At 41.0% G+C, this 24,579-nt stretch overlaps 2 protein-coding genes and 2 pseudogenes across 4 annotated transcripts; 3 read left to right on the forward strand and 1 right to left on the reverse strand.

Moving 5' to 3' along the window:
- Positions 1–248: 248 nt before the first annotated feature.
- sdr42e1 (short chain dehydrogenase/reductase family 42E, member 1) lies at positions 249–2,304 on the reverse strand. The gene is made up of 2 exons (XM_040201864.2): positions 1,868–2,304; positions 249–1,593 (listed from the first exon to the last, which is right to left on the reverse strand). Exons 1-2 carry the CDS (start codon positions 1,927–1,929, stop codon positions 495–497), a joined length of 1,161 nt encoding a protein of 386 aa, XP_040057798.1. The 5' UTR covers positions 1,930–2,304; the 3' UTR covers positions 249–494.
- A 316-nt stretch (positions 2,305–2,620) lies between these two features.
- LOC120834089 (arylamine N-acetyltransferase, pineal gland isozyme NAT-10) lies at positions 2,621–4,720 on the forward strand. Its single transcript, XM_040201879.2, has 2 exons — positions 2,621–2,749; positions 3,477–4,720. The coding sequence occupies exon 2, from the start codon at positions 3,482–3,484 to the stop codon at positions 4,349–4,351; it is 870 nt and encodes a 289-aa protein (XP_040057813.2). The 5' UTR covers positions 2,621–2,749; positions 3,477–3,481; the 3' UTR covers positions 4,352–4,720.
- Positions 4,721–9,435: 4,715 nt separating this feature from the next.
- LOC120813466 (cold-inducible RNA-binding protein pseudogene) lies at positions 9,436–11,078 on the forward strand (annotated as a pseudogene). Its single transcript, XR_013451494.1, has one exon. The product of XR_013451494.1 is annotated as a cold-inducible RNA-binding protein pseudogene (transcript).
- An 8,684-nt stretch (positions 11,079–19,762) lies between these two features.
- LOC120813434 (cold-inducible RNA-binding protein pseudogene) lies at positions 19,763–21,330 on the forward strand (annotated as a pseudogene). The gene has a single exon (XR_013451495.1). The product of XR_013451495.1 is annotated as a cold-inducible RNA-binding protein pseudogene (transcript).
- The last annotated feature ends 3,249 nt before the right edge of the window (positions 21,331–24,579 follow it).

Raw genomic sequence — 24,579 nt, forward strand, 5'->3', positions numbered from 1 at the left:
GAATGAATACGTGAAATTCAAATTTTTCAAAGTTAATCATGAGTAAAAATGGAACCATCGCCTTAAATGGGGGCTTGGTGTCATTTTGGTTAATCTTATTTGTTGAATTATTAGTGCAGAGATGTCATTTATATGTAGGAATGTTGAGAAGGCCACTACATCTTTGCATAGGCTTCCAACATGCTTGCCTTAATTAATTAAAATAAACAAGACTAACCTTTGAATCCAGTCATAGAAATACAAACCACATTTGCCATGGAGAATAGTTTATTCATTGCAGTTTTCTCAGCATATCACAATTCCAAAAAAATGCGTTTGGGGATTAGAGTTGTAAAAAAGAGGTAGCATTTGACACATACGAATATGAAATTAAAACATTAAGGTCATTTGATTTTTTGATATTTTCCTATGTTATGGGTATTGCAATATAAAAACACTTTTTTTTTAAAGTAGGTTTTATAATGTTTTTTTGTCATTTTTGCTTCAGCTGCCTCTCAACTTCCAACAAATGGCAGAAAAGAGAGAGCCACGGCAACAAAGACAGAAACAAACAGGATGTCTAAAAGCCATCGACTGAGGGCGGAGCTGTGAGACTTTCTCCCATGGCCTCTGCTTCTGAACCATCGAACAACCTCATCCAGGTCGTACTCCTGGGGCTCATAACCGAGCTCCGCCGCGGCCTTCGCCATGCTGAAGTAGTGCGTCACGCCAGTCTTATACACCTCTGTGCGCGTCAGCAGCGGCTGGAAGTTATAGAAGGGCCCGATGAGGTGGTGGATCATCTCGGTGAGAAAGGCCACAAAGTAGATGAGAGAGACGGGGAGGCGCAGCGTGGGGAAAGGATAGCCCAAGCCCTCTACCAGAGGTCGGAAGAATTCAAAATTATTGACAGGCCTTCCGTCTGAGATGAAGTAGGCCTGGCCAGCGGAGCGGTGCCGCTTCTCTGAGGTCAGCGCCTCAGCGGCCAGCTTGTGTGCCGAGACCAGGTTGTCCACGTGGACGAACTCCACCAGGCTGCCGGGGTCACCGTAAACAAATCGGAAGATGCCCTTCTCTATGTAGCCGACTATCCTGGGCAGGTGCCTCTGCTCGCCGGGACCGTAGATTCCCGCTGGACGCAGCGCACAGCATCTCAGCGCCCCGGCGCCGCCCTTCAGCGCCGTGCCGTCGGCTTTCAGCACTGCCATCTCCGCCAGCGACTTGGTTCTGGAGTAGTGGTCCGGATGAAGGTGGAGAGGTAGATATGGGAGCCTTTCATCCCCGTTCTTGATCTCTTGGCCTCCAAACACCACGTTGAAGGTGCTGGTGTAAACCAGCCGGGACACGCCGTGCTCGACGCAAGCCCTCAGGACGTTCTCTGTGCCGTGGACGTTCACCGCTTCAATCAGACGGCGGTTCAGCTGCTCTCTGCCGGACATGCCGTAGGAGGCGATGTGGAACACACAGTCGGCGCCAGCGACGGCCTCCTGGACTTGTGTGTACTCACGTATGTCCCCTTTGACAAAGGTAAAGTCCTCCGGCATCTCTTCATTTGGAGGAACTGTGTCAAAAAGAATGATCTTGGCTCCTGTTGCGTGGAGGGAACAAGCCAGGCTGCAGCGGGAAAACAAGTTATTGATTACCAACCAATTTCTGCATGAAACTCTTTCCAACACATTAACAGACCAAGACGAGAAAAAGGACCGCTGTGCGTGTGTTTCTGATGCTGGATCTGTGGGGAGTCACAGATCCGTTCTCCCTGACACCGCCGGTGCTGCAGCGCCACCTTGATGCATCCGGGCGGCGTTACAGCACAGAAGCGCTCTGCGACCACTGTGAAACGTCACTTCGTTTCCTTTAGTAATAAACAACATGGCATTGTCCTTACCGATAGCCCAAATAACCACATCCACCAGTTATCACACACGTGTCCGCGCGTGCACGTTCCATTGCAGGTGGACGGATTGCAGGGTTCGATAAGAAGAGGATATCGTTGGTGTTCGGGATCGGTCTCCAGCCGACGAGCTCCCACCACGTGCGTTTATTTCACGACACAAAGCCGTTTCGCTGACGGTGCTCGTGGTAGAAAACGCGGGGATGTCCGTTGTTGTGAAACACTCAGAACTCGAACACGGAACCGGCGACGGCGCGCACTCACGCGCACTTCCGTAGTTTGCGACACCGACGTGCGGGTTACGTCATTTAAGCATAAAACGTCTCTAAAGGGCAAACGTGGCAAAGTGTTTGTAAAGCGTCAGAATAAAGCAGGAAGTAGGACAATGTAGCGATCTGCAGTTTAGTGTATTATTCAATCCACAGTTATCTAAATGATGATAAAACATGTGAAAACTGCATAAGTATCCAATGCATGTATGATTTAATGCGCGTGGTTCTGGAACTCTATTTGCGTCCGTTCTGAAGTAAACAACTGTTTTATCTTGAAAGACGTAACCAGAAGTCTGCTGGCAATGATCTCTTGTACACTATGTGTCACTATTCATGGTTGGAGATATTTTTAAAACGTATTCATGTAATACACTTCTTGTCAAACGAAAACTAATAAAAAAATATATATAGAAAAATCATGAACATGATATGCGTTATTTCAACAACCCAGCCAGAGTGCGTTAGTGCTCACATAACATACTGCAGCACACATTCTGGCACAGGCAGGAAAGTGTTGGTGCCTCTAGCGGCGATCAGTCATTCCGAATCACCGCGACGACGAGTCGACAACGACCGTTACTGAAACTCTGCGCCGATACTTTAGGTAAGAGTGATTTTTGAAAAAGTGATCCTATTCAATCACACTGTGTCACACTGTGATTGAATAGGATCAATATAAGAATAGTCGGTAAGTTTAGTACTGGTTATTGTAAGCTTTATTACATTTGTCGTACAGCTCTTGGTTTCACTTCCTCGAGGCGTTTCACCTCCTGGCGAAAATACCCAAACCAACAATAAACACACACGGACAGTTTAACGTCTTCAGATCATCTTGAGTTTTGCGATTTGCCGACCTGCAGTTTGTATTTGCTGATTCGGCTCGGATGCATTTTGGTGACATAACAAAACCTGTGGTGAAATGTTTCCCACATTAGTTTCTTTCAAAAAAAGATGACACTTGATACATCTTTTATGACGTTTACATAATGTTCTGCTTCTAATGTTAAAAGTTTGTTCAGAAGATGCTCTGTCATGATCCATGGTGTCGAAAGCTTTTTTACACACACCAACCTCACCACATTACCCATATATAGTCCTTCCAAATATTGGGGACATCTTCAATAAGTTTTGACTTGTTGCAATGTTTTAAATGCTTTAAACAAATAAAGATGACATTGCAAAATGTAGTGCAACTTTGTAACCAAAAGATGGGACCTCTAAATCAGTCAGCATCATCTATTGTACAGATATCAGGCTTCAACTACTGGTTTCATTTAGGTACAAGGTTTTTTTAGAAAGTGATATTCTATATTGTCTTTTCTATTTTACAGGCAAGATGAATTTGGAGGAATACTTTGAAAGAATTGGTTTCCACGGATCTTTTGATAAACCGGATCTTGCAACACTGAAGTTGATCCACAAACAGCACGTCATGTCCGTCCCTTTTGAAAACCTCAGCATCCACTGTGGCGAAAAGAACGTCATGGACCTCGATGCCGCTTTCAACAAGATCGTGAGGCGCGGCCGTGGAGGTTGGTGCCTTGAGAACAACTTCCTGTTTGGCTGGGTGCTGAGAGAAATGGGGTACGACACCACGTCGCTGGGCTCCAGAGTTTTCAACCATCCCCTCAATGATTTTGGCCCCCTTGATTCTCATTTCATCAACAAGGTTGTCATTGATGGAAAGGCTTACATAACAGATGTCAGCTTCGGCACGTCTTTTCAATTGTGGGAGCCCCTGGAGCTCGTCTCTGGAATGGACCAACCTCAGGCAGCGGGTGTCTTTCGCCTCCTTGACCAGGGGGAAATGTGGGTGCTGGAGAAAACTGGTAGAAAGCCGGAGGTTCTCAATCCAGAGTTTGCCAAATCAAGTCTGGTGAAGAGGAACGAAACCAATCAGATCTACTGCTTTACCTTGGTGCCTCGGGAGGCCGAACATTTCCTTGAGATAAACCACAAACTCCAGAACGAGACGTCACTCTTCACCAATAAGTCCATCTGCTCTTTGCAAGCACCAACAGGATTCAGAGCCCTGATTGGTTGGACCTACGGCGAGGTCACCTACAAACCCGACGAAGGAGTGGACGTCATGGACATAAGAAACATAATGGACGATGAGATAGAGCAAATTCTTCTTGAAAAGTTCAATATAAAGCTGCAGAACAAACTGCAGCCTGTCAACAACAAGTCACACTACACATTCTGAAATCCTACACATGTGCTGTTTGGAAATTGATCTGAAAGATCCCTCAACCTGTGACAATCTAACAACCAACCAGGTAGAGCAGCTTGTTGAAAAAATTTTGAATCATGAGCAGTGCTTTAAATTTAATCGTGTGTACATCAAAAATGTAATCAGTTTTTTTCTCTTGTTAATGCTACGAGCAGACAGGTTGTTCTTAAGTAGAGTTTTAATGACCAAATACAAATTTTAACACATTTTTGTACGTGTTGTCTGGCAAAAACATAACTTTTTAAAACGTTCTTCATGATACCTAGGACTGATTTGCTGGGATGTCATGTGTATTATTTTATTATTAAACAATATACTTGGATATATATTTTTGAAAACAAATGAGCTTGTGGTTTTGTTTGAATGCTGGATGTGTGTTTTTTCGTATTGAGAGTATTTCCAGCCACAGAGTCAGTTTTTAGCATTGACAGTGTAGTGTTGTAGAGAAAGACCCATATGTCGTTCATCTGACTGCATGTCGTCCAGCGATGTAAACTGTCTTTAGGGAATCCGACATCCACTTTCACCAACTCGCTTTAAGCCACGTAGATATGATGCGACGGGAGACGCATGTTAGTGACGTCAGTCCGCAGCGGCGAAAACTTCTCCGAAGATCGACTACAAAGAGGCGTCTTAAGACGCCTTCATTTATGCGTTGTTACAGTGCCGTGACGACAAAAACACCCAAGTTCAAAGTATTGCAACAAGGTTTGCAACATAAAGGACTTATGCTAACGGTTACTCACACGATCTATTTACGTTTCTCGGTCATGACCGTTAATTCTCACGAACGGCCGAATGTTACGTCACTATTTAAATAATGCCGCCGCAAGGAGTTATGGGACGAAATTATCTATTTTCCTTTTATAACGGATGGCCCAGTGGTTCCTATGCTAAAATAGCTAAGTAGGGAAGCATTGAAGCTTCTTTTCTTAGCATTCAGAAAAGTGGAAACCGCTCTTATCATGGCGGCCACATACACTACATCCGGGTCATTTCACGCAGTTCCCTCCTAAGCGTGACAATTCGAATCCAGTCTAAATGCCAAGGAAAGGGGGCTTCCGCGTCCTTTATTTAGCGTCTTTAGTACGATTCTTTCTAAATCTAAATAAACTGAATAAATAACTCTTAACTAATCCTATCCATACACACATACAAATACCCTTCGCCTGAAGCTGGGAAAACATGTCTCAGCCTCTCGGACCATCAGCACCGGATCCCCCCAAAGCTGCGTTCTTTCCCCTCTGCTCTTCTCCCTGTACACCAACAGCTGCACCTCCAGTCACCAGTCCGTCAAGCCCCTGAAGTTTGCGGATGACACCACCCACCCGGTGTCGTGGTGCAGCCAGAACAACCTGGAGATGGTTGTGGATTTCAGAAAGAACAGAGTCCCACCTTCCCCCATTACCCTGTGTGACTTCCCCAGTCACCACTGTGGATTCCTTCCGTTTCCTGGGCTCCATCATCACCCAGGACCTCAAGTGGGAGCTGAACATCAGCTCAATCACCATGAAGGCTCAGCAGAGGTTGTTCTTCCTGAGGCAGCTGAAGAAATTCAACCTGCCAAAGACGATGATGGTCCACTTCTACACGGCCATCATCGAGTCCATCCTCTGCTCCATCACCGTCTGGTACGCTGCAGCCACAGCCAAGGACAAGGGCAGGCTGCAGCGCGTCATCCGCTCTGCAATCTGCCGTCCCTGCAGGACTTGTTCGCTTCCAGGACCCTGAAGCGAGCTAAAAAGATTGTCCGGTCCCCCACTGACTGACTCTGACATTCCACCGGTCACTTTCTTCACACTGCACTCGTCATTTTTCACTTTCTGTTCGCTGGTGCACTTTTTTTTAAACTTTAATTTCTTTAATTTTTTTTACTTTACTTTTTAAGTTGTATTCCTTCATTTTTAAACTAACCCATAGTCTCACATTACTAACCCATAGCATTATATTTTTATTATATTTGATTTGATTCTCTTGCACTATGTTTGTTTTGTTGTCCATTGTAGTACTGTGCTGTCAAGCACCAACCGCCAAGTCAAATTCCTTCTATGTCTGACATATTGTGGTAATAAATGTTTTGTGATTCCTGATTCTTTAGTTAGATCAACACCAGTGGTCCGTTTCAAGAAGCGAAATATGTACATGACCTCATCTGTCCTAACTAACGTCACTCATCGTGGACATGCTCTCACGTATGAGCACATTCTTTGTGTAGTGTATTACTTTTTTTTGCAAATGGCAGTTTCCTTTACAACATTATAATATTAGTAAAGAACATATATATATATATATATATATGTATGCAGAGCCGTGAGAAACGTGTGCCTCGCTCTGAAACGTCTTTTAAACGTTTTTGTTCCCGGGACACAAACCAGTGAAGACATTAAAGAGGAGATCCACAGGATGCACCTCAATAAAATACATTGTACCAGTTTTTACCAGCAATATTGTTCTTGTGATTAAATATGAGCATGGGTGTCTATTTCAAGCCTGTGTGTAGTGCATTTTGGTGTAAAAGCTGGGAATTAGTAAAACGTATAGATTATGATGAGTGTGTACATGAATTAACTGACAACACTATTTCGGAACTTACAGCAATTTTCTGTCTTTTGCTGCAGTAGCGGCGTTACTTTTCTTTCTAATTACGGGTTCACACTCGCCGTACGGTTGCATTAATATTACCAGCTCAATAGGGGTGAATATATTATTTGTGGTGGTTGCCATGGTAACTCGTAGTATCATTGCTCCATTCATGCTGCCTTCATACTGTGGTGGTGCACGCGCTCAAGTCTGAGCCAACCTACTCCGAGTTGATTGAACCAACTCTAAACAGCTGTTCTGAAACCTAAAACTCAGTTTCCCATCTCAGGGTAAATCCACTCAGAGTTTAGGGTTTTACACAGAGTTTGTTAAACCTCCTATACTTGAAACGGACCCCTGATCTGCCTTTCTGTGGTGGGGTTCTGAAGCAGCCTTCTGCCCGGCGCCTCCCCACCAAACAACCAATCACTTTTCAATTAGTCACTTTAAAAGCACCTGCTGTCGGCCTCACTCCCTTTTGGTCCTCCCCTGTAGAGGTATGTTGTATGATGGCATGATTTGTCGTTGATTAATTACGTTTTGTATGCTGCGACATGACTCAATATTCTGCTCTCACCATCACTGACGATATGCTTTCCTTACACAGGTTAGTTTCATACGGTCACAGTTTGTTTAGGAAGGATTCCTAACGAGAATGAATGACCATGACCGAGAAACCTAAATGGATCATGTGATTTAACCATTCGCATAACTCATTTTCTACTGCGCCCTTGTTAATAAAGTAATACTTTGAACCTGGTTGTTTTTTTGTCTGCATGATTCACCACTCTAACGCATGACGGCATCTAAGAAGGAATCTATGCTTCTTTGAAAAATTGTAGTTTGGCCGCTGCAAACTGACGTCACTAACGCGTGTCTTCCGGTTGCGTCATAACTACGTAGCTTAGTGACGAGAGTTTGATTTGCTAAACACTGGTTTTCTTCTATCTCCCTGTGATTTCTCTTAACCATCTTTAGTTTTCCACACAGGTCAAGGAATATAGGTTGGGAGTAATCAAGGCTCTCTGGCAGACATTTTGTAAATTATCCACACAAAAAAAGCGTATTGGAGATGTAAAAAGGTGTTCAGACTGTCCTATTAAAATGTATACAATTTAAGATGGGGAAAAAAACCCCACATGAAATCAGATGTTCACAAAATTCTTGATAAAATATTAAATCATCGACGCAATATTGACAAACAAGTAACATTTGAATTAAGTGATCTTTCATTTCATGAGGAAAGAGCCTGGATGACATTCAAATCAGTCAAAAGTATGGAATGAATACACTAGATTGTAAATCACATTTTTGACGTCATAGTGATTAATTAAATAACTTCACTGAATGCAAGGAATTTCTTAAAATACTAAAGAACAGAAACCTCTGAGAACCTCTGACTAGAGTCCCATGTTTTACTGTGACACGGATGAAATGCAGCAGAATGTGAAAAAAACTGCAGAAAATGATAAAAGTTAACATACATGTGCATTGTTTAAAATTCTAATAGATAAAACACTTTTCTTTAAAAAGAAACAAATTGGTACAGAAAAACTAAGACATAATAATCATGAACTGGAAAAAGTAAAACATTTTTAGATATGTGGTTTGATGGCCACATGGGCTGTGCATGTTGAAAATGTTGACTATTCGACTATTAAATGTAATGCAGTATTTGAGAAACAATTGGGGGCATAACTTAAAACCATTTACAGTGGATTAATTAGATCCATATTAGATCATTTTGTTGGTGTGGTGTATATGGATCAGCAGCAAGCACATCTCTCAAAAAGCTGGATAGGCCACTTGAGCTAAACACAGTTAACATTGAGTTAGTGGGCTAATCGGTCATAGTAAAGGTGCTGGGAAAGGGAGAAGGAGACAGGAAGCATATAGAGCAAAATAACATATATTAATTAAACTGTTTAACAGTATCACTGAAAAACAAGGAGATAGGGGGGTTGTTCAAATTGGCATCAATACACATGCACACGTCGACAGACACCGCAGTTAGATCAGGTTTTCACAGAATCATCAGAGTCTTGTAAACAAGGTATGAGTAACATATTGTCCCAGATTTTAATACCCAAATGGGAAGGGAGATCACTAATGGAATATAAGTACACACAGACAAATTGATGGCAGGAAAACCATTAAGGGCAATAAGTTCAGACTCGTTGGCCATTAGCAAGTTTGGAGAACAGCTATTCCGACAGTAGACCCGATACCCTTATTGAAGTTCAACAAATACTGTATCAAAGGAAAATGATGGGACTAGCAGTCATATCCGAGTGAAAGGGAATGAGGCTGCAGGTAGAGCTACTAAAAAGGCCACAAAAAACATCTCCACCACTGCTACTGTCAATTACAGCAAATCAGAAACTACAAGCAACACTACACGGAAGCAAAGGGTGAAGAATAAATCGGAAGACGGCTGTTATATTTGTTTCTATTCATACTATTCATGCATAGTAGTCAGCAGCGTGCTTCGGCCTCCATACCAGCTGGTGGCGATAGTGCGTCGATTAATTGTCTGCAAACCGCCAAAAAACGCCTGCGTCATTTCCGCCACGATAGACCTACGTCAGTTATATCCGCCGTCGCATCAGAACCACGTTGCTTCGTGAACGAGTAGTCGGGTTCTACAAAAGAGCACGTTTGTCTTTATTCGACTCGAATTCCCACTCATCGTCGTTTGGACTCCTGTTCGTTGAAGCTGCAACATGTCTGACGAAGGTAAACTGTTCATCGGAGGGCTGAGCTACGAGACCGAAGAGGACTCCCTGGCTGAGGCCTTCGGCAAATATGGAACCATCGAAAAAGTAGATGTGATCCGAGACAAAGAGACGGGCAAATCCCGCGGTTTTGGCTTCGTGAAATTCGACAGCGCCGATGATGCCGCCGAAGCGCAACGCGGCATGGACGGCAAAACCCTGGATGGCCGATCTATTCGCGTCGATGAAGCCGGAAAGAGCGGCCGCGCCAGGGGAGGCTTCGGCGGACCACGAGGCGGCGGAGGATTTGGCGGGCGTGGGAGAGGCGGCGGCGGAGACCGCAGCTACGGCGACAGAAGCTACGGCGATAGAAGCTACGGTTCCGAGGGCAGGTTCTCCGGCGGCAACCAGTACAGGAGTAGCGGCGGCAGCGGAGGCGGCGGCAGCGGCGGCGGATACTCGAGCTATCGCGACAACCGGGGCCAGGGCGGATACGACCGCGGCAATTCCTACCGCGATAGCTACGATAGCTACAGCGCTAACGAGTAACCCTCACCCCGATTCAAGATCATCACCTGGCTGGCTCCATTTCTAAGATGCGCTCCTCGAGAAAAATTTCCACGTGTTATTGCTGAATTTAGTTTTTTGTAGATCTGTTAAGTAGCTCAAGCGTCTTACAAAATGTTGCTAGCCACGAGCTAACCAACCCACGTTACAAATTCCAGTTCTGGACTCTTACTTTGCTTGATTGGGCTTCTTTATTCCTCAAAGTCTGTTAACTAAAAAGGCATCTGTGTAATCTGATTAGTACTGCAAGTCCCCCAATCGAGGACCGAAAGACTGCTCTCCACGTGGCCACTACCATCGCTGAAGACTTTGTCAAGCACGTAAAGTTTCCTGATTTTGATTCCTGAGTTCTTTTTTTGTTCTTTTTTTTTTTTTTAATTGAAATATCCAACGGGCTTGTTTTTTCCTTTGCTTATTCCCTCTCCGTGGCTGACCTACTTGGCACGCTTTAAAGTGAGGCACGACAACTGAGTTAATCACTAAGAGACTTTTGGTGGATTTTTTATTAAGTTTCTTTTACTAATAAACTTAGTCCAGCGGTTCAGAGTGAATTCCTTTCGGACTGAAATACAAAATCGATGTCTGTCCAAGTTCTCTTTTGTGCTTTTCTCTCCATCTGTTTTAAATCTGTAAAATGGACTAATCTTGCTTAGGTGACCGAAAAAAATGTAATGTTTTCCCAAAGTAATCTCTCAACCTGGAACAGTTTTGTACTTTGTTCTTTCTATGATTTTTTTTTCCTTTGTCAGTTTGGCTTCATGGAGCCTATTAAACAGATTGTGAAAAATGGATGTATTTTCCTTTGCTTCTTTGAGAAAATAAAAGTCATTATTCACTAATTGCACATGTACAATTTGATTTAACAAAAAACGAATACTTAAGTTTGTAGTAACACACAAGTAGAACTGAAAGGGAACAGATGCACAAACTAACACGTGCTATTCAGATCATTACTGTTCCTATGGTTTTAGTTGGAACTGCATGTTTGCAGAGTAATTAACATCTCATGTCTTTTGACTGAGCAGCAGTGTCTCAATTCAAGTTGTGCAGAAGGTAATACTGAAAGACCTGCTAGTCTTACTGGTAAACGTACGGGGGAATCACTTCTTGACCATTACTCCCAAGATACTGAAATAAAATAAAATACTCTATAAACCGGGTCAGGTATTTTAATTGTGTAGTTGGGAACCAAAAGGAAAGATTCCTCCAAATGGATTTCAAATTCATTTTGGAATCAAGGATATGAGTTCACAAAGTGCAGACACAATCTCAGACCATCACTTCATTCCACAGAGCTACTTCTCCAAGTTACAAACTTAAAGTGAACAAAGTAAATGAATGAAACAAAATAAAGGGTAAGATAAAACTCTGATTAGTTCAGAATAATCAAGATGAACGAATCATATATTATTTATCTCATAAACCCATATTAATCTCCATCTACAATTGAGTTTAGAACAGTGTAGAACAAATATCTTGGCAGGTGTAATAAACCATTTTAAATCATTGAGATAATCATTATTTGCCTCGATTGTGCAAATATTTCTTTTTGGTTGAGGTATTAAGATCAATGACACATACGTAAAACCAGTAGGCTACGTAGACCATGTAGATCTTACAATGCTCTCTGAAAATAATTTTAAAAGAATAGTGCCAGCAACTCAGATTGATTTCAGGTGATTCCATCCGTCCCTGGTCACTTATTCTTTTTTTTAGATGATTCATGAAAACTTGAAATTATTATTACATTAAGTGGTTTGTGAATCACAGATGAACTTTACCTCACGGCTTATTCAGTATACCCTCTCCAAGTATTTAGAAAAAGCTGACAACGCCTCCCCGTTGAAGGTTTCCACAGGGGTCAAGGAAAATTGGTTTTGAATATGAATATGGTCATTTTTGGACGATTCAAATGCAGCCAATTGTACATTTAACAAAATGTACTTTTCAAAGGGTTGATGGTGCTTTTAATGGAGATAAGAAACTTGTAACTGCAATTGCAACCCTCCACTGATAGTTTAGGGAAGGGTCTTTGTTAAATCAGTGTGATTTAACAAACATAAAAATATAATAACAGTCGATAAGTTTAGTACCGGTGAGTATAACTTTTGTATATTTTTTTCAGTGGTGGGACTGTATGCTCGTTTTGTGTTTTTCTTCTATTCAATAATTTTATTTTGTAAACCCCAAAATCAAAAAATACAAATTTGACTTGTTTACAGTTTGAACACATGAGACATCCTCTGTCCCAGAACCCTCACATCAGCACACCAGGATGGCAGACCACAATAGATGCCATGTGTATGGAATGAACAACGTAAAAGACGTGCAATACGTTCAATTCATATGACAAAAATGATTTAAATGTTGAGAGTAGGTGAAAGGCAGGACCACTGGAGGAACAACCACCATTAGATAGAACCACCATCTTTTCTAACCACCATGGTTAGAAACCATCTGATGGAGGTTGGCCACCATCACAATGCAAGCAAAACTACAGGGCAAAGCCACAGTCTTTCTGTTTGAACCTATGAAATCTACGGACTGTCTGAAATAATGGATGGCCGAACGGAGCCCCAAAGAAATTGCCTATTAGAACATAGCCCTCCCAATGGGGCTAAGCCCCCCCTTCATTGAATCATAGCAGCACCCGTAGACTGCAGAAAAACTGAACTGCATGCCAATTTTATGAGTAACCTAAAAAAGAAAAATGTATAAAAAAATATGGAAAGAAAAAAATGTGTCTGTTAGGACCACAAATTGAGGCCATAGTTACAAACCGCACTTGCCATGGAAAAAAATGTATTCATTGCCGTTTTCAGAACAGCATTTCTCTACAATTACAATTCCCTTTAGAACATGTCTCTGTTTGCTCATTACCGATCCTGGTCCCCGGAGTTGAAAACTGAAGGAGGTGTGATATTGCCGGGTACAGCGATCACGCAAATATTTTCATATGTTACCGGTGTCTCGGCATATCACACCTGCCATCATTGTCTGAGATTATTCGGGCCCGGTGCTGCTTCCCTGAGGTCGGCGCCGAGCTTGTGCGACATGGACGTTGGATGGATCTGTTCTCACTGAAAGAGCTGGTGCTTCTTGGTGCGACAAACGGCAAACTATGCTGGGTAGAAAACAAGGACTTGACTGACTTCCAGTACAACTCGGAGTGATGCCATCAGCAGGAGTTTTCTGATGGCTGTGCAGTGGTATGTGGGATGGAAGGGAGGATGAGTACAGGGCACTATGCCTGGAGAAATGGTGGTCACCCACAGGAGACAGACAACATCTCAACAACCACTGAGAGTTTTAGGACACGGGGAAGGAGTTTAAGTTTCTGGAAGCCTGAACTGGAAGACCAATATCGACACTGTGTACAAGAATGTAGGTACACATAAACAAATAAAATGTGTGAAACCATAAGTACGATGTGTTGATTGGTTTGATTAGCTGTTTGCACTATTGTTTAGTTAGTTAATTGAATTTAATATTTCTATTATCGTGTATATACGTATAGTGCATTGTTATATTTGATGTGTTCTACTCGGTTATTTCTCTAGTGCGCATATATATGCTGAAAGTGATGATACGGATTTCAATGACTGGACTGAAGTACGGAAAAAGAAACAAGGGAGCAGAGTAGTGTTTCTGGTGGTTATTTGGAAGGGAGAGCGGGAGGAAGGGTAATGAGGAGCAGCATCCTTCAGAATGAGGCTTGCATTATAACAAAGAAAGTCCTATGAAGCAAAGAAACCTGAGGAAAGAGGTTAATTTTCCAGCTCATTTTCTGCTCAGAGAGCCTCATTTCCAGAGTGCCATGCAGTCTGCGGGAGGATGAGCCCAGACTGCAGCATCTGTTTAGCTCATGAAGAGCAGGAGCCCAGTAGGTGTTGGGTGAGTCGTCACTAAGACATCTGGTTAACAATAGAATAGTCAAACATCTGCTCCCCCATTCATCTCCTTCCTGTAGTCAAAGATGAGCAGATCAACCAACACAGATGTGCTAATCAACTTGAGAGGAGCCCCCCGCCCATGTCTGACTTTTATTCATCAAGTTTAAAATGCAGAGTCCTGAAACCTTTCAATTCTTATCTCAAGGCAGTAGAGATTGTATTGTTTAAACACTAGGAGGTCGCAATGGAAATGTGCCTTCACAGGGTTTCAAAGTAATTCAATGGGAAATTAAACAAAGGAAAAGAGGACGGGGCCTCTTGAGTCGCGGGTTGAAGGATAAAGTTGACAAAATAATTGTGCATAATAGTGGCTGATAAAGCAAAGAAGACAGGCCATATGTGAGCAGTGTTGTACATGGTATCCCAGTGGAGAAAAAGCTTAACTATAAAAGATGGTGAAGTAATTGTAATTAAACGTCTGAAAGCAAGAAGAAGGGGAAAGACGGTTAATGGTTTGTCTGTGTTGCCTGATGAAGTGACATATATATGAGGTGCACTGTAACACCGTATGTACCACCACCTTCGGAGTGTTACAGAGGCCAAAAATATGGCCATATTGTTGCAGGCTTCAAAGGGCAACTACATTGTGGAAGATGTGGAGGGGAGCATGAGTCTGGGAGACATGAGGAAGGGAACATCCATCTCAGCAGGCAACTGAACATCTTGTGAGTCAGATGGGAGATGGAATTTGAATTTAGAGAGATTTGTATGTCATGGCTGTAATAGTTAATTGCACATTCCACGCAAACGTGAGACCTGAGAAGATTGAAACAATAGTAAAGACTGAAGCAATGTATTTATCTATTGATGGAATCATGGAATGTAGAGAATCATGTTCACTCTTTGGGTTCTTTGTATGATTACATTTTTCTTTTTTGCTTCATTGAGCCTAATAAACAGACTGTGGACAGAAAAAAAACACTTATTTTCTTCAATTTCTCATGTACAATTTAACTGCAGAGAAAATAAAAACTTCAAAAAGAAAAAGGGTTCACATTTCCATACAGGACAAGAAAACAGTGTGGGTTAATAAGCCGACTTATCAAAAATTCAAAACACATTTTCAGAAAATTGTAAGAACATATTTTTATATTGACCTTCAGAGATTTGTATGTCATGGCTGTAATAGTTAATTGCTCATTCCACGCAAACGGGAGATCTGAGAAGGTTGAAACAATAGTAAAGACTGAAGCAATGTATTTATCTATTGATGGAACGACTGGGATTTAGAGAATCATGTTCACAGGATGAGTTATCATGACAATTCTAATGTGGATTGCAAAGAGATTGTTGTCAAATGGAAAATAATGGAAAAGATTTCTGAAACTGAAAATCAATTTGAAGAGACGTGACTTAAACCAAAAATACATTTTGTGATGCAAAGATATAAAAAGGATAGAGAAGAGGCTAATGCAGAGGCTGTGAGGCTTGGCATTTCTTATATATAAGAGTAATTGTAATTGTGGTTAGGCAGAATTTCTATAAACCATGTCAAAGATTTCAATTAGAAACAATACAAGGATTAAACAGAAGAAGGGTCATCTGGTGGTAATGTTAATGCCCATCTCTGCAGAGGGGAAAGGGCTGATAGAAACCGATTGATAGTAGAGGATGCAATGGACTCCTTGGGACTAGTGTGTTTAAATGATGCACAAGAGTGTATTGCAATTCAGATAATGAGTCAAGTTTGGACCGGAGATCAGCATCTTGGTCCTGGGTTGTTTGTATGTGGGAGGTATGGGATCATTTTACTGTCGGACGTGATCATCACCTCATCCTCTGTGGAGTAGGTGGTGGAAGCAGGGAGGGTTCATAAGATTGAGCAGATAGACAGATAGATCTCTGCTGTTGGATGAATAAAAAAAGATTATTGAATCGTGGTTTAAAGATGTGGATAGAAAACAGGAGATTCTCCAAATAATTTCCCCTGTAAAATAACAGTAAATTACTGGCAGTAGGGATTTATTGTAGGTGTTTGATACTAGGATAACTGGGTTTTGAGTTAATTTTGAGGTACATATAAGAATGTTACCTTATATTTACAAAGGGTTATACAATCTGCCATACTTTTGCATTTAATTCCCAACAAATACCAACGAGAATAAAAATGAATTCATGTCTTCATATCTGTTCAATACGTACGTAAAAAAATAACATTCTTATTTTGTACTACATCACAAAACTCACAATGTACTGCATGTTTAGATGCATACAAAGAAAATCCTAAAACCACTGATGACAAGCTTAACTGAACTCATGAGCATAATCTCCAACACTGAATGAAAATAGTATCAACAGCGAAACAATGAAAACCGCACCACAGTCTCGCTTGTTAACGAGTCCTATATACATACTATACATATGTATAGTTGATCTAAACTGCATGAACTCACCACGAATAAAAACAATGACGAGAGACCCCCTTGGAAAAGGACGGCAGCGTCTGGCTGGTATCCTCCTTCTCTGGTGGCGAGTGAACCAACACAGTAAAAACGAGCCTCACGCATAATAACATGTATGTGCAAAGAGATGACCCCAAAATAATGTCACTGTTGGATACCTTCATTTGGGTTAGGCCTATGGTGTAAATTCAGTAATCACACAAGTAATCACGAAGTTGGTTACTAACATTTCATTTAATTTATTACTGTAATTGGGGATTACCTTTATTTACGTTACCTTTGCGGTCTCTGCTGTGCCGTTCTATAGTTGAACTCTGGCAAGATAACATTGTACAGTTTCCTCCACTATTAGCAACCGGATGTAATAACACACACCACATTAAACATTACCTTAGATGTTAGCAGTTAAATAATCATAAAGAAAAAACAATACTGAAGAATGTTTTGTTGATAAAAGTTACTTTATCTCTGCTTCTTGCTTGATCACATGACTGAGCTCAGAAGGATGAACTCAAGTCACCCTCACTCTGTCACTGCATTTCAAACAAAAATGACTTGTAGGCAATGGAAGTTTGAATAACAAACATATACTATTGTAACATTTGTAAAATAAACTGTATGATGTGGATGGATTTTGACTTACTGAACTGTAGAGACTTCAGACCTTCTTCTACCTCGACTAAAAGACTAACGAATTGTAGCACTTAAATTGAACTTATAATGGCATTTGTCTAAAGCAAATTGTAAACTGGCTTATTCCATGAAATTGCACTTTCTTGTTTCTTGTTCCTGTGAGTTTGTATCCCTGTGGTTGAAATGCACTTATTGCAAGTCGCTTTGGATAAAAGCGTCGGCTAAATGACATGTAATGTAATGTAGAGTAGCATATATCCATTGCTTCACAGAAAATATATCATACTTACAGGTCACAGTAGTCTGCTGTTGTGGTTAAATGGTGGCATTAATGTTAAATAACATAAGAGGGATGAATATTTAACTGTATGTTACAGTTTGTATGAATAACTCTTGTATTGTACACATCCAGCAAAGAATGAATTTGTTACAGTGTAGATAACATATATTTAATCGCAATGAGAGAGATGCTTTGGGTTGACAATCAGACAATTATATGGGAAGCTGGTAGAATGAGGCGGAAATTATACGGTGGAGTGATGAGTACAGTGCAGGAGTAAAGAAGAATAAGGCTTCTAAGGTTTTAAATAAATCAAAGATGCGAAAACGAAGTATTGGAGTTCATTATCTTACACTATAGGAGGGGTTCTCAAACTGTGGGACGCAACCCTCTGGTGGGGCGCAAAGGTATTACAGGCACTACAGGTATTACAGGGCTGGGAGAAATGGAAATTAAAAAAAATTAAATTAAATTTTTTTAAATTAATATTATTTTATTCATAATCATTTATTAATCCCACATGGGGAAATTATTCTCTGCATTCTACCCACCCTTAGTAATTAAGGAGCAGTGTGCTGCTGCTCAAAAACAGTTAAGGCCGGCGCATGCTTCTGCGTTTGCGTCTGCGTCGTTGCGTCGACGCACTCGTTTCAATTCATGCTTCTAAAAGTCTTGCGTGTGTTGCAGAGCAATTCACCGCCAGAACAACAGGTGGAGTAACGTGTTTTGTTGAAGACGACCTAGAGAGTCACGTCTATTTATTTATTTATTTGTTTATTTATTTATCATAGACGTTATTGCCCCGTGCATCGCCACTGCTGATTTTCATCGCGGACACATTTGTCCCGTATTTTCCTCCACAACTTTGTGCACCTCTCGACCGGCAAACCGGCGTTTGCGGCGATCTCCCTCCGTGAATCCAACCCGCTTCTACAACCCGCCAATGACGGCGTGTATAAGCGGTCATATTTACGCATTTCTTCCGACAAAAGTTCTTAAATCTGATCCGCTCTCTCGTCAACATTCTTCGTTTTAATAATGAGGGTATCGGGCTATGAAAGCGGAAATGTGAGACTCCGTAAAGGACGTAGTTAACGGACCAATCGCAGCCTTGTGCGCTAAAAATGGCTCGACACACGCAAGGACGCAAGGAGGTGTGAAAAGCGACGCAAGGGACACGCAAGGGGGGCTTGCGTCTACGTCGCTCTGAAAACGCAGGCTTCAGTCTTGTTTGTATTTAAACCATAGTCAGGTTGAAGTTGTTATTTCAATAAAAATTCCGCATGGACCATTTTGTTACATCTTTGTTGGGGCCCAAACATTTTTCTTCCTCCAAGGTGGGGCCCAACAGAAAAAGTTGAGAAGCACTGCACTATAGGGAGAATAACTTATATTATATATATATATATATATATGACTGTGGATATATATATATATATATATATATACATTTATATGTATGTATGTATGTATATATATACATATACATACATACATACATATATATATATATATACATATATACATATACATATATATGTAGCACTGCACTATAGGGAGAATAACTTATATTATATATATATATATATATATATATATATATATACATATATATGTATGTATGTATGTATGTATATATATATACATATACATACATACATATATATATACACCCGCGACCCGACCCCGGATAAGCGGTTGAAGATGGATGGATGGATATATATATACATATATACATATACATACATACATATATATATATATATGTATGTATATATGTATGTATATATATATATACACACACACACACATTTGTCAATGACAAACATACATTTAAAGTCCCACTAATGCACTGTAGGCTTATGGTTTACGCTGACAAAAGGGTTTATTTTTTATACAGGACTTCTCAAAGGCAGATAAAACTAATCATTAGATTCAACAAGACCACTTTTCAAAAATGTATAAATTGGAGAGGGAAAATATAATCATCGTATAAAAGAAAAGCTGCAGTGGCGAATTTTGGATACTTCTGGCGGAATACTAGGAAGATAAACAAAACTAGTGAAAATAATTGGAAAAATATTCTATATATAAAATGTATGTTTTTATACATTATATAGACTTTTCGTTTTCGTTAGTTCAGTTAATTATTTGATTATTTATTTTCTCACTTTGACTGTCATATCCGAAATGGTATCTATATTCCACACTCCGGTAGGGGCAGTATTAAGTCCGAAAAACAATTGTCACCCGCCACTAAAATCAAAGAAGAAGAAGAAGAAGAAGACAATGAGATAAAGGAGCACACGAAGAAGAAGGACGACGACATCCGCTTTGTCGCACAACGACGTTGCTTTTTGAGCGAGTGGTCGGCTTCTCCAAACATCTCGTTCGACTTTATTCGACCCACGTTCTCACTCGTCGTCGTTTGGACTCCTGTTCGTTGAAGCGCCAACATGTCGGACGAAGGTAAACTGTTCGTCGGAGGACTGAGCTTTGAGACCAACGAGGACTCTCTGAGTGCGGCCTTCAGCAAATATGGAACCATCGAAAAGGCAGATGTGATCCGAGACAAAGAGACGGGCAAGTCCCGCGGTTTTGGCTTCGTGAAATTCGACAATGCAGAAGACGCCCTCGACGCACTAAACGGCATGAACGGCAAAACGCTGGATGGTCGGTCGATTCGTGTGGATGAGGCCGGAAAAGGGGGCCGCTCCAGGGGAGGTTTCAGTGGACCACGAGGAGGCGGAGGAGGCCGCGGCGGAGGCGGATTTGGCGGGCGTGGAAGAGGTGGCGGCGGCGGATACGGCGGAGACCGCAGCTACGGAGACAGAAGCTACGGCGATAGGAGCTTCGGTTCCGAGGGCAGGTTCTCCGGCGGCAACCAGTACAGGAGTAGCGGCGGCAGCGGAGGCGGCGGCAGCGGCGGCGGATACTCGAGCTACCGCGATAACCGGGGCCAGGGGGGATACGACCGCGGCAATTCCTACCGCGATAGCTACGACAGCTATGGCGCTAACGAGTAACCCTCACCCCGATTCAAGATCATCACCTGGCTGGCTCTATTTCTAAGATGCGCTCCTCGAGAAAAATGTCCACGTTTTATTGCTGACCTTAGTTATTTTTTGTAGTTCTGTTGTAGTAAAAGCGTCTCACAAAGTGTAGCTAGCCACGAGTTAACAAACCCACGTTACAAATTCCAATTCCGGACTCTTACTTTGCTTCATTGGGCTCTTTATTCCTCAACGGTCGTTTGTTAACTAAAAGGCATCTTGTGTAATCTGATTAGTACTGTAAGTCCCCCAACGAGGACCGAAAGACTGCTCTCCACGTGGCCACTACCATCGCTGAAGACTTTATCGAACACGTAAAGTTTCCTGATTTGGATTCCGGAGTTATTTTTGTTTCACTTTTTTATTGTAATGTCATTTTTTGTTTCTCCCTACGCTTATTCTCAGTGGCTGACCTACTTCTTGCCTGGTTTTAAAGTGAGAAATCCGAATTGCTCATAAAGAGACTTTTGGTGAATTTTATACTAAGTTCCTTTTACTATTAAACTTAGTCCAGCTGTCCAGAGTGAATTCCTTTTGGACTGGAATAGCGAAGTCTGTCCAGGTTCTCTTTTGTGCTAGGCTCACCATCTGCGTTTGAAATGTGCTGTGAAATGGACTAATTGTGTTTAAGTGACAGAAAAATGTAACTTCGTTTTCCCCAAAGTATTATTTCAGCCTGGAAGTTTTGTACTCTTTGTGTTCTTTGTATGATTAAGTTTCTTTTTGGCTTCACGGAGCCTATTAAACAGACTGTGGACAGAAACAAAAAATCCACTCCTTCTTCAATTGCTCATGTACAATTTCACTGCAGAGAAAATAAAAACTTCAAAAAGAAAAAGGGTTCACATTTCCATACAGGACAAGAAAACATGGGTTAATAAGCTGACTTATCAAATATTCCAAACACTTTCAGAAAATTGTAAGAACATATTTTTATATTGACCTTCACAGCCAATAATTTTATTCAAATCAGACTGGAGCTTTTGAAATGGCAGTTTGGAGGTTTCACTTGGACATTTGTCATGCCAGTCAGCTGAATATAAAATGCCTACCTGCAACATCAAAGCCTTTTATGTTGTAGCGTAAACTGACACCAAATCTCATCACCATTTCTCTAAATCAGTCTCTTATGGCTATAAAAAACAAGTGTCGAGCTTTGTAAAGATCAAGGAAAATCTGAGATATTATTGAAAATATGTCTTCCTTAAATACCCCGATTAATTTTCTTTTGCGAATTAATTTATAGATTAAAAATGTTTGTCGATGGTGCCTCTAGCGGCAATAATGCATTCCAAATAACAGCAATAACTGCAACCCTCCGCTAATATTTTAGGTTTGGGTGGTTTTTAGGTCTGCGCAAGTGTGATTCAATATAGGATCAATATAAGACTAAGTTCAGGACTGGTTCAAATACGGTTCATCTGGTAGAGGTAGAGAATATGACCAGGATTTACTTTTCAAAATTTGATAAAACTCATAAATTAGCCACTTTTAACCAACTTTGCAGAATGGTGCCTTTGTAAGCATTTTGTTCAGGAGTTGCTATGTCACCGTTCATGGTGTCAAAAGCTCGTTTAAAAGGCTTCCAGAATGCGTAATAACCACCAACGATAAATGTGTGTATAAAAATAATCAAACTACATGAGCGAGTGGTCCCTCCATACATCATAAGGTTTCTGCATTTTTGGTATTTGCATCCAGCCATGCATGGAATAAGAATGTGTCTGCGCCCTTCCTGGTGACCAGTGGCGTCCGACCAGGTGGAATACTGTCACCTGCTCCTCTCGATATGGCTACGGATGATCTCTCTAACAACTTCAACGAGCACACTAACACTACTTGCACTGCATATTTATATTGTACATGCTAGTAAATGTTTATGCTTAGTTTTTGTTTTCTTTAATGTCTTTTTTCATATTTTTATATTTCTGTTGTTTATCTGCACATCTATGTACGACTGGGAGCATGTATGTGTAAACATTCATGGCCAATAAAGCTGATTCTGATTCTGAAATCTTTCATTTTGAGTGTTTGATAACAAATTCATGCATTTCTAACCTACATAAATATTTCAATAACGAGTGTTTATAGTACATCTATGCTTTTTTACATATTCAACCCAGGGTTATCACATTTATGATAAAATGTAACCGTAGAATTGTCAAAAGTTATGTATGATTTCATACACATGGGTTTGAAACGTTCATTGCTCTCATTCGCCGATAGGCTTTTATTTTAAATGTCATATCTCAGGAGCATTAGAGCAATGTCTGGTATTCTGTGCCTTCAGAATAAACGCAAATATAATTTAAAAAATGTAGAAAAGCAGTCAACTGTTATTTATGCAACAAAGCCAAAATATATGACAAATTAGATACAAATATGTCATGAAAATTCCATCATTTGCACATTTCAGCTGCAAAGAGCCCAGTAACAATGGGTTAAAGCTTGAATTAAACAGTGTACAACTCGTTCTTGCATCGGGTTTGTGTTGCTGATTTACTAATTTATTCCCAAATAGTCATTTTAATCCCATTTTGTCAAAAAAAAGAAAAGCTGGCTGAAGTTGAATGGTGCTTTTTGGAAAATAAGTAAGTATCCAATAGGCCGCCGTGACGAGAGCTGTTTGAATTCCTACATGCAAAAGGTGCTTCAATGCCTTAGCAAGGGAGAGGCTTTAGAAGTTAATCAACGGCACTGAACATCATTCACCTGAAAGTCAGACCTTTTGAACGTTTCCTCTGAAATTACTGGCACATAAATCCAAATATGAGATTGGATTTTAATTCTTGCATATGCTGCAAAAAACAGCAATGGTATTGCCTGTCCGATGAGGTACATTTCATCAGACAAAGACGCACACTGAAGTCGGGTTGTTAATCAGTTAATCAGTGATTCGGCTACTCCACGCCCACGACTTCTCAACTTCAAGAAGCACGTATACATCACTGTGGATACAGATGTTTAAATCCACTTGTTTTCCCATTTTCCTGCTGCAGTCAAATCGCATACCAGTTTCTTCTTAGAAGTTTCTGCGTTTGATGCATCGCTTTGCCCCCTGATGATGAATCCAAAATGAATCCAAAATTAAACAATCCGTGCTGATCATCCATCCTAAATCCATCTTAAATGAGGGATTTGCCATTTTAGTCCAAGAGAGAGATTTCTACTTCATGTGGCCAGTTGTTTAATAAATCATAAAAAAGCATAAATCACAGGGCCTCTGAACCACCGTAGGCTTGTACTTTTGGCAGGCAAAGAAGTAAATTGTCCATGCAGGAACTCTTTGCACTGCTAAAAGCCAAAAGGCCCGCCTCCGCACATGCTGGTCCTGCACTACCTACTTCCATAAATAACCACCAGGAGACCACAGATTTAACCAACTCATAAACAACCCCCAAAAATACTAACACCAAATAAACAGTTCTATCATAAAGCATTGGTTCAGTTACATAACTCGAAATGTGTCAGACGAGGGTTTAAGTGGAAGGCAAAGAACGAACAAAAGAAGTGAAGCAAATATAGAATTGTTGGAAACAGATGAAGAGAGGGAAGATGCAATTAATGCTCCCTTCACGGTCTATGTGTAAATCAGGACTAACTGCTACAGGTAAAGATCAGATTTGCTACCACATGTTGAACCAACTGCCAGATGCATAGCATTACAGGTGGTTTTGCATTTATACAACACGGTTTGGGAGGCAGGAAAATTACCAGGAATTTGGAAACATGCAGTCAGGCAACCAGGTAAAGAGCCCAGCAATCCATCTACAGCCCATTGACCTCACACACCTCTTCTTGATTATGGAGCATGGTATCACAGAAAGGTATATTTTGTGTAAATAAGACATCTTAGGTCATAAAATCAATGGATTTAGAAAGTGAAGGGGAACAGTTGATGGCGTTACTCCCCCAGCCATTTTGTGGACAGTTGAACGCAAAATTAAAGGGAAATTAGTCCTTTGTTGTTCGCAACGAGGCTTGATGATGTATGTGTGATGATGTTGAAGAAAATGTAG

The sequence above is a fragment of the Gasterosteus aculeatus genome, chromosome 12 (genome assembly GCF_964276395.1).
Source record: "Gasterosteus aculeatus chromosome 12, fGasAcu3.hap1.1, whole genome shotgun sequence".
Lineage (NCBI taxonomy): Eukaryota > Metazoa > Chordata > Actinopteri > Perciformes > Gasterosteidae > Gasterosteus > Gasterosteus aculeatus.

Excerpts from the sequence above, each read along its gene's own strand:
- LOC120834089 (XM_040201879.2), top strand. The coding sequence starts at position 3,482 with ATGAATTTGGAGGAATACTTTGAAAGAATTGGTTTCCACGGATCTTTT.
- sdr42e1 (XM_040201864.2), bottom strand. The coding sequence starts at position 1,929 with ATGGAACGTGCACGCGCGGACACGTGTGTGATAACTGGTGGATGTGGT. Across the intron at positions 1,594-1,867 it reads TGTGGTTATTTGGGCTATCG|CCTGGCTTGTTCCCTCCACG; the intron begins GTAAGGACAATG and ends TTCCCGCTGCAG.